Source organism: Pristis pectinata, chromosome 6 (genome assembly GCF_009764475.1).
Source record: "Pristis pectinata isolate sPriPec2 chromosome 6, sPriPec2.1.pri, whole genome shotgun sequence".
Lineage (NCBI taxonomy): Eukaryota > Metazoa > Chordata > Chondrichthyes > Rhinopristiformes > Pristidae > Pristis > Pristis pectinata.
This window is the reverse complement of record NC_067410.1, coordinates 113,562,262-113,574,470: the sequence shown is the minus strand read 5'-3', so window position 1 is coordinate 113,574,470 and position 12,209 is coordinate 113,562,262. Positions and strand designations below refer to the sequence as shown.

The 12,209-nt window shown below is 50.9% G+C and overlaps 1 protein-coding gene across 1 annotated transcript; it reads right to left on the bottom strand.

Annotated features, from left to right (window-relative positions):
• Positions 1 to 3,124: 3,124 nt before the first annotated feature.
• On the bottom strand, positions 3,125 to 10,282 carry LOC127571607 (uncharacterized). The gene is made up of 2 exons (XM_052018144.1): positions 10,101 to 10,282; positions 3,125 to 5,007 (listed from the first exon to the last, which is right to left on the bottom strand). Exon 2 carries the CDS (start codon positions 4,985 to 4,987, stop codon positions 3,899 to 3,901), a length of 1,089 nt encoding a protein of 362 aa, XP_051874104.1. The 5' UTR covers positions 4,988 to 5,007; positions 10,101 to 10,282; the 3' UTR covers positions 3,125 to 3,898.
• Positions 10,283 to 12,209: the final 1,927 nt, after the last annotated feature.

Below are 12,209 nucleotides of genomic sequence, written 5' to 3'. Positions count from 1 at the left end.
ACCTTGGGTGTAATACAAAGGACTGCAGAGGCTGGAATCTTGATGAAAAACACGGTGATGCTGGAGGAACTCAGCAGGCCAGGCAGCATCCGTGGAGAAAAGCAGGCGGTCAATGTTTTGGGATGCCCCTCCCCCCCCCCACACCTGCCTCTCACTGTCTCTTACCTGCATTTACCTATCACCACCCTGTGCCCACCCCGCCTCCACCCTTCTGTCCACCTATCACTGCTCTGCTTTTCCCTCCTATATATTGGGCTTCCCCTTTTCCTATCTTCAGTCCTGAAGAAGGGTCCTGACCCGAAACGTTGACCACCTACTTTTCTCCACGGATGCTGCCTGGCCTGCTGAGTTCCTCCAGCATCACCCTGTTTTTCACCTTGGGTGTAATGTCCCATTCCACCACATGAGGGCAGTTCTAAGCTTCGGTCTGCAACTGGCCAGCTCCTGGCACCGTGCAGAAGACACACAGAACGAGAAGCTTTCTCCCTCAAAATAACGCAAGACACTTCCTTTGGCTACTCTTTACTGATGCAGAGAATATTCTGTTGCTGCAGGGAGTTTGGAACTTGTACTGAGAACGTAGCTGTGCAGGGCTGATTAAGGAAGGTATCTTTGGGTAGTGCGGAACACAAAGCAAGGTCCACAGACACAACAAATGAAGCTGTATGGGTAGAACTTAGAGATGAGAAAGGAGCATTCACTTTGGGATTATTCTAAAAGTCTCCCGATAGTGGGATTTGGAAGAACAAATATATTGACAAATAGAAGTAGGATGTGAACCAATACGATTGTAGTGGTCACTTTCCCAATAGTTATGAGGAGTGTCTCAGTGTCAGGGACTTAGAAGGGGTGGAATTTGTTAATTATGTTCGGGAAGGGTTTTTAAGGCAGGAAGTGGGGAGTCTCACTGGGGAGGGAGCTGTACTTGACCTTGTATTAGGGAACAAGGGTGGGTAAGTGGTGGCAGTGTCTGCAGAGGACCTTTGGGAACAGTGACCACAGCTTTAAGGTAGTCAGGGTAAAAGGTTAAGGTTGGACCTGGATTGGAGGTCTTGTACTGGGGAAGGGCTGACCGATTGTATAAGACAGGACGTGGTGAAGGTTGATTGGGAGCAGCTGCTAGAGGGAGAAACACCATGTGGGACGTGTTCAGAAGTGAAACAGGAAGGGTTCAGAGTCGGTGTGTCCCTGCAAGGGTGAGAGGCAAAGATGGTAAGATTGGGAACCGTGGTTAACAAAGGAAATTGTTATCGAGTGAGTCCTTTGAGGTTTATGGAGGATATTGGTGCGATCTTAATGCTGACCCTGGCCAACAGAATCAAAAAAGAATTTCAAAACCTTTTATAAATGGGGAGCAGATGGAAAGAGTCGGTCCCCCAGGGGCCAAACGGGAAGTGTGTGTGTGGTGTCCTGAATGAATAATTTGCATCAATATTCACCAGGGAGGGTGGGGAGTTAGGGGAGGTGCATGCTGACTGTCTGAATCCTGTGTATCAGGGAAGAGAAAGTGTTTGAAGATTGACACACATCAAGGTGGACAAGTCCCCAGACCTGCTGAAATCTAGCACCTTGGTCAGCAGGGATGTCAGGCTGAATGGCCTGTTTCTGTACTGTGAGAGTCTCATTGTTCAGGCATGAGGGCCTGAGTCGCCTTTACGTAGAGTTGGACAGCACAGCCACTCAGCCTAGCAGGTCCATGGGAGCTGGTCTGCAGCTGATAACTTGGTGCTTCAAATGTTCAGCTCGGTGCATCCTTTACATTGTGAGAGGATCTCCCTTAGGCAGAGTTCCAGATTCTAACCACCTCCATCCCCACCACCGAGTGAAAAAGTATTCCTCAAATCCCTGCCTTTTGCCCTAGACCTGTCACTAGTTTTAGACACCTCTGCTAAGGAAAAGTTTCTTGCTATCTAACCTATCAATGCCTCTCATAGCTTTGTGCACCTCTGTCAGGTACCCCACCCTCCCCTCAACCATCCAGTCCAAAGAAAACAAGCCCACCCTACCTGGTCCCTCACTCTGGATAAACTCCATCCCAGGTGGATTCCTTCCTGCCTTCATAGGTCAGGACATAGAATTTCAGAGTTGGGACTTTACAAAACACTGGTTAGACTGCATTTGGAGGACTGTCTGCAGTTCTGGTCACCACACGACAGGAAGGACGTGACTGCACTGGAGAGAATGCAGAGGAGGTTCACCAGGATGTGGCCTGGATTGGAGGGCTGTAGTTATGGGGAGAGATTGGATAGGCTTGGCTCATTTTCCCTGAAGGAGGCTGAGGGATGTCCTATTAGTGGCACAGAGTAGATAGTGCTCTACCCATGGTAGAGGTATCAAATGCAAGAGGGCATTGGTTTAAGGTGAAAGGAAGGAGTTTTAAAGGCCATCTGAGAGCAAGTTTTTTTTTACAAGGAATTAGATACAATTACCATGTTTAAGAGCCATTTTGGTGTACACGTCTCGGCAAGGCATAAACGACATGGTTCTGGGAGCAATAGGTGGAACTGTATTTTGGGGGAGGGGGTGCAATGATGAGCAGGTGGAACTGGGGGGGGGGGGGAGGAGGGGTTAGGGAAGGTGAATCAAGGGAGAAGAAACCCAGGTGGATACGTATGTGGGTGATGGGCAGATGGAACCAGGTGGGGGGAGTGTTGCCCAGGTAATGAGCTTGAGGGGGGTTGGCATGGAAAAGGGGGACAAAGGAAGACAACAAGAGTGGCTTAGCTGAAGTTGGAAAATTCAGTGTTCATACTATTGAGTTGTAGGCTACCCTGTGGAATACAAGGGGCTGTTCTAGATTGTGTTTGGCCTCACCCTGGCGGTGGGGAAGGCCGAGGACAGACAGGTTGGTGCGGGAAGGGGAGTTGAAATGATATACAACCAGAAGCTCGGGATGGCCAGTGTGGGCATGAGCACAGGTGCTCTGCAAAACGGTCACCTAGTCTACACATGGTCTCACCAATCCCAGGGCAGGAACAGGATGCACGTGCTTCTCTGCAAACCTTAGACTAATTAGATCCAACCTCCAGCAACACTGGTCTGGATCCGAACCCTGGCTGCTGTGTGAACAACATCACTTTGTACGGGAGCAGAGGTTTTTCAGTGGACAACACAAACTGCAAGATTGTTATACTCAGGCCATGTGGATTTATTGGAGGCAAAATCATAATACAGAAACACAAAATCACAGCAAGGCAGTTAGAGTTCTTCCCTCCAATTAAAGAGTAGTTCAGTGACAGAGTGCCAGCTGGTTTAATGCGATAGGTGACCCAAGCTCCCCTCTAGTTAACAGCGTGGGGCAGGGATCTGTTCCTTGGGTACATGAATAGTAGGGCAGTCCACATTGACAAAAATCAATTTAATGTTCAGGCAATGAAGACACAGACCACTTCCTGCACCTCCGTTAGTTGGACATAGAAATGTAACTTTCCTTTCACTTTTCACACCCGACCTCTTAAAATGGAGGTGGTTTCACCTGCGGGTCATTCTGTTCACCAAGGCAAGGCTGCAGTAACAATCTCACAGGGGTACACCACGCACTATTCCTTGCTGGCTTCCATTTGACACAAGCCCGCTGCTATTGTAATTACTGCTCTAATATACCAGGTCCTGCAGGAGAAACTGTGACTGCAGTTCAGGGAAGTACGCCTCTTTCAATCTTATTGGGCAAGTTTACAGCACAGGATACTTAAAATGAAACATAAGAAACTGGAATTACTCAGCAGGACAGGCAGCATTTGTGGAGAGAGAAACAGTAAACATTTCAGATTAATGAAGCTCTTGCCAGTTAAAAAGGTCACCTTTACCTCTGGAAATAATTTTTTTTTAAAAGAACTGTCTCAAAAGTCTGAATGTCAGGAAGATGAAATATGTTGCGACACCAGAAGTTTCCCCGGAATTATTCCTCTCTCGCCAAGACTGGGTTTTCTTGCCGTATTTCTGGCAAGACAGCTCTGGTGTAGAAATCTTCCAGCTTCTCCACAGTTTCCTTCCAGAATTTTCCATCAAACTCCACAGGGACCACAGCAACATCACGGTCAGTGTAGACCACCAGGTCGGCCTTGCTGATGCCTATGACTGCCATCTGGCACTGGATCTGGGTGAAGTAGGGGTGATTCCTCTTCAGTTTGTCCCTGCTCTCCAAGCAGAAGTCCCTGTCTTCACAAGCCTTGGTGATGGTGTGGTTCCGGTGTTTGTACGGGCATTTCACCTCCAGTAGGCCCACGACATTCTTCGTTGCCTTGTCAACCACCACCCCGTCGGGACTCGCTGCCAGCCAGTTCTTTGCCGGGTCAATGAACAGGCCACAGGGCTGGACTTCAACTTCTCGCTGCCTGCCCTCCGACTTCAGCTTCTCATACTTCTTGACAGCAACTGGTTCGTGGTCAATGCCCCATTTCATGGCAGAGGTCATCACGTTGGAGCCCTGGCCCAGGATGGGCTTCAGATAGGACTGTGGGATCTCGTTGCTCTTCCCATTCACAAACTTGCAGTGGGAGATCTTGTGGGCGACGGAGGCTGTGATCCGGTTAGTGCGCCACCTAAACCATTCCTGGTTCTCCCTTTGCCCACGGGTCTCCCTTTCGATTTGCGCTGCCCTCTGCTTGTTGATCTTCTGCAGGCTGGGGCTGCTCCCCTGGCCAGGCTGCTTCACCGAAGCTTTGCCCACTGCCCTGGAATCGGCGCTGGCCCCTCCAGTGGGTGACAGGGCAGTCTTGCTCTGGCTCCTTGCTCCTCTGCTGGTTGAGCCAGTAGATTTCTGTGTTCCAGGGGCTCTGGGGCTAGTGCGGGGGTTCGGAGAACTTCCTGCACTCGATGGTTTAGGGGTGCTGCCGCGCCCAGGTCGTGCTCCCACTGTTTGGGTCCTGGATCCCGAGATCCTGGGGCTGGCTGCTTCATTGACTGGAGGCAGTGCTCCCTGCCGAGGCTCAGGTTGGTTCGGGTCACCTCCCGGCTTCCTCCGGTTGCTGGAAGGTTTCGCTGCCATTTGGAAAACTATCCAAAGCTCTGTCAGCAGAAAGATCAATTAAACCAGCGATCTGCACTGGAGGGGTCAGCGAGAGGAGGTAGTGTAGGCACTGGAGGGGTCAGCGAGAGGAGGCAGTGTAGGCGCAGGAGGGGTCGGCAAGGAGGAGGCAGTGTAGGCGCAGGAGGGGTCGGCAAGGAGGAGGCAGTGTAGGCGCAGGAGGGGTCGGCAAGGAGGAGGCAGTGTAGGCGCAGGAGGGGTCGGCAAGGAGGAGGCAGTGTAGGCACCGGAGGGGTCGGCGAGAGGAGGCAGTGTAGGCGCCGGAGGGGTCGGCGGGAGGAGGCAGTGTAAGCACCGGAGGGGTCGGCGAGAGGAGGCAGTGTAAGCACCGGAGGGGTCGGCGAGAGGAGGCAGTGTAAACCCCCTCCCCCCCCCCCCCCCCCCCCCCCTAAAACCAGCAAGGACAGGTACAGAAATACAGCAACTGTCCAGTCAAGGGGAACAGGGAGCACGAGATACAATGTCCCAACACCAGCTCAGCTCCAAGTGCCTGGTTTCATCAGAGCCTCGGAAGGTTCTAAGTCACCTCTGTCCACATCAGTTCCATAATTCCTCACAACACAGAAGGCCATTCAGCCCATTGTCTACACCGGCTCACAGCACAATCCCAATTCCCAACTAAATTTTCCTGTAACCCAAACTCTCCACGGCTCACCCAGGTTTACCCCTCACCTACACATGGGGACAACTTGCAGTGGCCAGTTGCCCACAACCTGCACGTCTTTGGGATGTGGAGGAAATGGTACATGGAGGAGACCCACGTGGTCAGAGGGAGACATGCAAACACACTGACAGCACCAGAGGTTAGAATCAAACCTGGTCTCTGGAACTGTGGGGGCAGCAGCTCTGCCAGCTGACATGGTAAATGACCAGTCCCAAACAGCTGAGACCCACTTCAGCAGCAAGCAGCAGACTACACAACTCCTTCTCCAGTCTGGCTGCTGCTCTGTTTAGGCCCTTACTGAGACCAGCTCATGGTCTTTGTACTGTGCCTGTCAATGAAGGACCCAGAGCTACCATCTAGTGATGTGATGGCTTTTTACTGGAAGTTAAAGCGGTGGTTTGAGATAGGTTGAAGGTGAGAGGGGAAAGGTTTAAAACAGAACTGAGGGGCAACTTCTTCACACAAGAGGGTGGTCGGTATATGGAACGAGCTGCCAGAGGAAGTGGCTGAGGCAGGTACATTACAATATTTCAAAGATACTTGGGCAGGTACATGGGTACGAAAGGTTTAGAGGGATATGGGCCAAACACAGGCAAATGGGACTAGCTTAGAAGGGTATGTTGGTTGGCAGAGACCAGTTGGTCTGAAGGGCCTGTTTCTGTGCTGTGTGACTCTACAGCTGGACTAGTTACAAACAAGAAATGCTGAAAATACTCAACAGATTAGGCATCACCTGTGGAGAGAAAGAATTAATATAAAGTACATCGACCTTAAACATTCATTTAGGCTCTAAGGTAACTGTGAGGAGTTGAATTTTGGAAAGTTAAATCCAGCAGGAATTTTCACAGGGAGTGTTGTAGAACGAAGGACTTGGAGTACAAGTACATGGTTCTCTGAAAGTGGGTCACAGGTAGACAGGACGGTGAAGAAGGCATTTGGCACGCTGACCTTCATCAGTCAGGCACTGAGTATAAATGGGAGTCAAGTGCAGTTGTACAGGACACTGGTGAGGCCGCACTTGGAGTATGGTGTTCAGTTTTGGTTGCCTCTGCTGTAGGAAAGATGTTATTGAACTGGAAGAGTGCAGAAAGATTTACAATGATGTTGCCAACATTTGAGGGATTGAGTTGCAGGGAGAGGTTGGACAGGCTAGGGCTTTATTCCTTAGAGTGTAGGAGACAGAGGTGATCGGGTAGAGGTGTATAAAATCATGAGGGGCATAGCTAGGGTGAATGCACACAAGTCTTTTCCCCAGGGCTGGGGAATCAAGAACTGTAGGTCATAGGTTTAAGGTGAGGGGGAAAGATTTAAGAGGAACCTGAGGGACAACCTTGTTTCCCCCCCACATAGGGTTAGTGTATATGGAACGAGCTGCCAGGTGAAGTGGTTGAGGCAGGTACAAAACAACTTTTAAAAGACAGTTGGACAGGTACATGGATGGGAAGGTTTAGAAGCTGATGGGCCAAACGCTGGCAAATGGGACATCTTGGTCAGCATGAACCAGTTGGGCTGAAGGGCCTGTATCCCTGCTATTAGCTGCTGCCTGACCTATTGAAAATTTTCCAGCATTTGATCATTTTATTTCAGAGTTCCCACACCCACAGCTGTTTTGCCTTCATTTCTGGACATGGTCCAGTATGACACAAGTCCAGAACACACTGAGAATTAGGTGGAAATCAAAAAGCTGGTGTCAGTAAAAATGAATGTGGAACTGTTAGGTTGTGTGTGATTCATTGTCCAATCTGCTTGCAGTAGCCTCTCAGACAACATATTCCACATCACTGCTGCTTACGATGATACTGCAATGAGTCAGAGTTGTACAGAACAGAAACCTGCCCTTACTGACTACACAAATCCGTTTGCCTGCATTAGGACTATGCCTCCCAGCAGCTCTCTCCAACTTCACCCTCCCCTCGCCACACCATTATCCACCTGCCTCTGTCTCCCAACTCCACCCCTCCCCTACCGAGCCTTCCTCCATCCTTCACCCCTCCTCACCACTCCCCTTCCCCTCTCTATGCCGGCCATCTCCCCTCAGTCCTGATTCAGGGTTTCGACCCAAAATGCTGACAATGCCTCCCCCCACCCCACCCCACCCCACAGATGCTGCTCGACCTGCTGAGTTCCTCCAGCAGATTGTCTGTTGCTCCAGATGCCAGCATCTGGCCATCTCTGCTGTCTCCTTCCATGCCCTGCCTCTGCCTGTGTAAAAGCATCTTAAACGTAGTGATGGTATCTGACTGCACCACCTCCTCTGGCAGCGAGTTCCAGATATCAACCACTCGGTGTGAAAAAAACTTTCCCCTCAGATCCCCTTTCACCCAAACTCTTTCCTCTCACCTTGTGCCCTCTTGTTTTTGATACCTCTAACCCCCACCCCCCACCACCTCTGGTTCCTCTGCCAACTGCTTTCACACCATGGTTCTGGTCACCAACCCTCCTGTGCCTGGAGGCACCTCCTGACACACTCTACCAAAACCCTTCCAAGATTCTGAGACCCCATCAAATATTTCCCTAACTTTCTCTGCTCTTAGGGGAACAATTCCAGTTTCTCCTGTCTGCCCGTTAACTGAAGTCTCTAATCCCTGGAATCATTTTACTGAATGTCTGTGCTCTCTCCAGGATGCAGACCTGTAGTGTGGGGCTCAGAGTTGGACACAACACTCCTGGATTGGGCCTAGCCAATGTTTCAGACAGTCTCAGGAGGTGCTTGTTTCTGTATTCAATAATGTCTGTATATAAATACTGGGATCCCATGTTTTTTTTTAAAAAGCCTTCAACTTGTCTTGCCAACCTCAAACCTACACAGCCAAGACTCTCTGTTCCTCTGCCCTCTCCTACAATTATGGCACTTAACCCCTCTACAGTGTCGAGAGCCAGTACAGACATGATAGGCAGAATGGCCTATGCTGCAACCACTCTATGATCATGTGACTGCAAGCCTCGGGCTGTAACTTCACAATCAATTTACCCTTCGTTCTCCACAGGCAGAATGTGCTGGAGGTGGGTGCTTGGTTGCTTGGTTCACTTCCCACCACACAACTGCAAATTTAAATTGGTTCATTACTGTCACTTGTACCGAGGTTCAGGGGAAAACCTTGTTTTGCCTGCCGTCCATACAGATCGTTTCCATTACATCAGTGCATTGAGGTAGCACAGGAAAAAACCATAACAGAATGCAGAATAAAGTTTTACAGTGACAGAGGAAGTGCAGTGCAGGCAGACAATAACGAGATAGATTGAGAGGTGAAGAGTACCATGTACTAGAGAGGGATTGGAACCACTGATCTGCCTGTGCACCCCACTACCCCAACCCCAGGGTGAAGAGCCAGTGCATGCCCCTGTTAGGATTTTGCGAGGATGGTGCACTGTGTGGGCCAATTCCCCACCAATAGTGGGATTGACCTGATTCAGTGTGCCAGAACTTGCACGATGGGCTGAATAGCCTTTGCCCTGTGTGACTGTATCAGCTGCCCTATCTTGTGGGGCCTGTAACACACCAGAGAGGGGCGAACCATGACAGGCATGGATCAGTGATAGCAGTGGTCTCTGGGGCAGTGAGGAATGGGTGCAGCACTGAGCGAGGGGTTTGGGAGTCCGGCAGGTTTATAAATAGGTCGGTGTAGGGTCACATGGTGCTGCTCTAATTCATTGCTGAGCTTTGTTTAAAGTCTCTTCCTGACTAAGCAGATGGAGGCAAAGCTACTTCCTAAATTAATGGGTTGTGCAAAACATGTGATTCTTTTGAAGCCCTTCTGTTTACAGTCAGCGATCACCTCGCCCCTGCCGTAACTCATCCCAGGAGCCGATTCCTCTCCCACCGATCCCCACCCCAGTGTTCACAGAGAGGGGACCGAGTCTTTTCCCTCCAGTGTCCAACTCCACTTCCTCCTGGTCCCCTACCAATCCCAGCTACACCACCCTCACAAGTTCCAGAATCGCCTCCCCCATCCCAACTTCTGGGAAACTTCCAGTTGGGGCAGGAGCTGACCCAGTGGTACAATGGGGGGGGGGGGGGAGACGATGGGGGTGGGGATGTGGGGAGGAGGGGGGGGAGGTGTGGGGGTTTGAGGAGAGGGAGTGGGGAAGGTGTGTGGGTTGAGGGGAGGGGGAAGGAGTGTGGGGCAGGGGAGAGGAGAAAGCAAGGACCTGTTGTGGGCAGGGGGAGAGGGGAGGGGGAGGGAGGTAGGGGGAGGGAGGTAGGTGGTGGGGGAGGGGGGGAGGGGGTGGGAGGAGGTGGGGTGCGGAGGGGGAGGGTGGGCGGGGAGAGAGACCCCTCCCCGAAGGGAGGACCTGTTGAGGACGGGGGGGAGGGGGATCTGCGGTAGCAGGATGTCCGCCTCAGCCCCGGCTGAAGCCGGGGACGGATCCCCCGGTGTAACCCGCGGACCCCGGGATCCTGCTCCTCACCTGTGACCCAGCAGCGGGACCGCTCGCACCCCTCAGTCCGGTGCCTCCTCGCCACCAGCTGCGAACCGACCCACTGCCACCCTCTGCACACAGGCTCCTCCTCGCTCCTGATGCAATCACGGGAGCAGGACTTAAAAGGGCAATGCAAGAGGCAGCGTGGACCCCACTCCACACCTTCGAGCCGTCAGTACCCACAAGCAGGCACCTGTGGGGAGAGTGTCTGAAATAAAAGCAAGAAGTGCAGTGGGCAGGGGGCGGGGGACATCAGAACAGGTCGAGCCTGCCTCTATCTGTGCCTCAAATTATGTTAATTTAAATTTATCTTAACTGATGTCTGTCATGTTTACACTACTGTGCTGCTGCTGCAAAGAGCTAATTTTCATGGCATTTATACCCTGGGTATTGATTTTTTAATTCCAAAATAAACTTTATTTATGAATTAAAAAACAAACTATATACAACAATAAAACAGTGCAAATCTTTACATTCGTGTTCGGATCAATCATTAGTGTTACCTTTTTATATAAAATAACACAGCACCCATGCCACACAGTGTGGCTCCCTGGGGTGCTACCCCAGTTCCGTATTTACAATATTTAAGGGGCTTTCTCGTCTGACCCCCCCCCCCTCCTGTGGCAGAAGAACCCTAAACTGTAGTCCTTCCCCACTGAGCCCTTGCGTTGGCTGCACCCAGCTTCAGTGCATCCCTCAGCACGTACTCCTGCAGCCTGGAATGTGCCAGCCGGCAGCATTCCCCTACGGACATCTCACAGTGCTGGGAGACCAGCAAGTTTTGGGCAGACCAAAGGGCGTCTTTCACCAGGTATTGATGCCGATAACAATAGATGTGAATACTCCTCGCTGGATGAAAATCTCTGTGCAGAAACCTCCAACTGCCTCCCAGCTTCACCACCTTTAGGAGAAGGTTCCACTGCTCTGCTCGGCACACCCCTACATGGCCCTGGCTCCAGAGGAGACTCGGGAGGTTGCAGATGCTGGAATATGAAGTAAAAACACACTGCTGGAGGAACTCAGCAGGTCAGGCAGCATCTGGGGTGGTCGGGGTTTCAGCTGAGACCCTGCCTCAGGACCTCTTGGTCTGGTCTCCCCTTGTTAATTCCTCCCTCTCTATTCCTGCAATTTGTTTTTGAACAATTTAAGTTCATCATTCTGCTCAATGTCCTACAGCAAATTCAGGCTAAACAGGTTGGGTGTCTATTCCTTGGAAGGCGATCTTATTGAAAACATTAAAATGCTAAGAGGGCATGACAGAGTAGATGTTGAGATGTTTTCACTGGTGGGAGAATCTCGAATAAAAGGACATACTTAGGGTAGATAGTCACAATCCTTTCCCACAGGGGAGGGGAGTCCAAAACTAGAGGGCACAGGTTTAAGGTGAGAGGGGAGAGATTTAAAGGGGACCTGAGGAACAAGCTCTTCAGAGGGTGGTCAGCATATGGAACGAGTTGCCGGAGGAGGTGGTTGAGGAGGGGACAAGTACAACATTTGAAAGTCAAATCACGTAGATGCCACGGCCAAGAAAGCTCACCAGCGCCTCTACTTCCTCAGGAGGCTAAAGAAATTCGGTTTGTCCCCTTCGACAGTCACCAACTTTTATCGATGCACCATAGAAAGCATCCTATCTGGATGTATCACAGCTTGGTACGGCAACTGCTCTGCCCAGGACTGCAAGAAGCTGCAGAGAGCTGTGGACCCAGCCCAGTGCATCACGGACACTAGTCTCCCCTCCTTGGACTCAGTCTTTACCTCTCGCTGTCTTGGCAAAGCAGCCAGCATAATCAAAGACCCCACCCACCCGGGACATTCTCTCTTCTCTCCTCTTCCATACAGGATACAGGAGCCTGAGGGCACATACCACCAGATTTAAGGACACCTTCAATCCCACTGTGATAAGACTATTGAATGGTTCCCTTATATGATCTACCTTGTTGTGACCTTGCACCTTATTGCACTGCACTTTCTCTGTAGCTGTGACACTTTACTCTGTACTGTTATTATTTTTACCTGTACTACGTCAACGTACTCTGTACTAACCCAATGTAACTGCACTGTGTAATGAATTGACCTGTACGATCGGTATGCAAGACA

Bases quoted from the DNA above. Each gene is read 5' to 3' on its own strand.
- LOC127571607 (XM_052018144.1), bottom strand. From the start codon at position 4,987: ATGGCAGCGAAACCTTCCAGCAACCGGAGGAAGCCGGGAGGTGACCCG.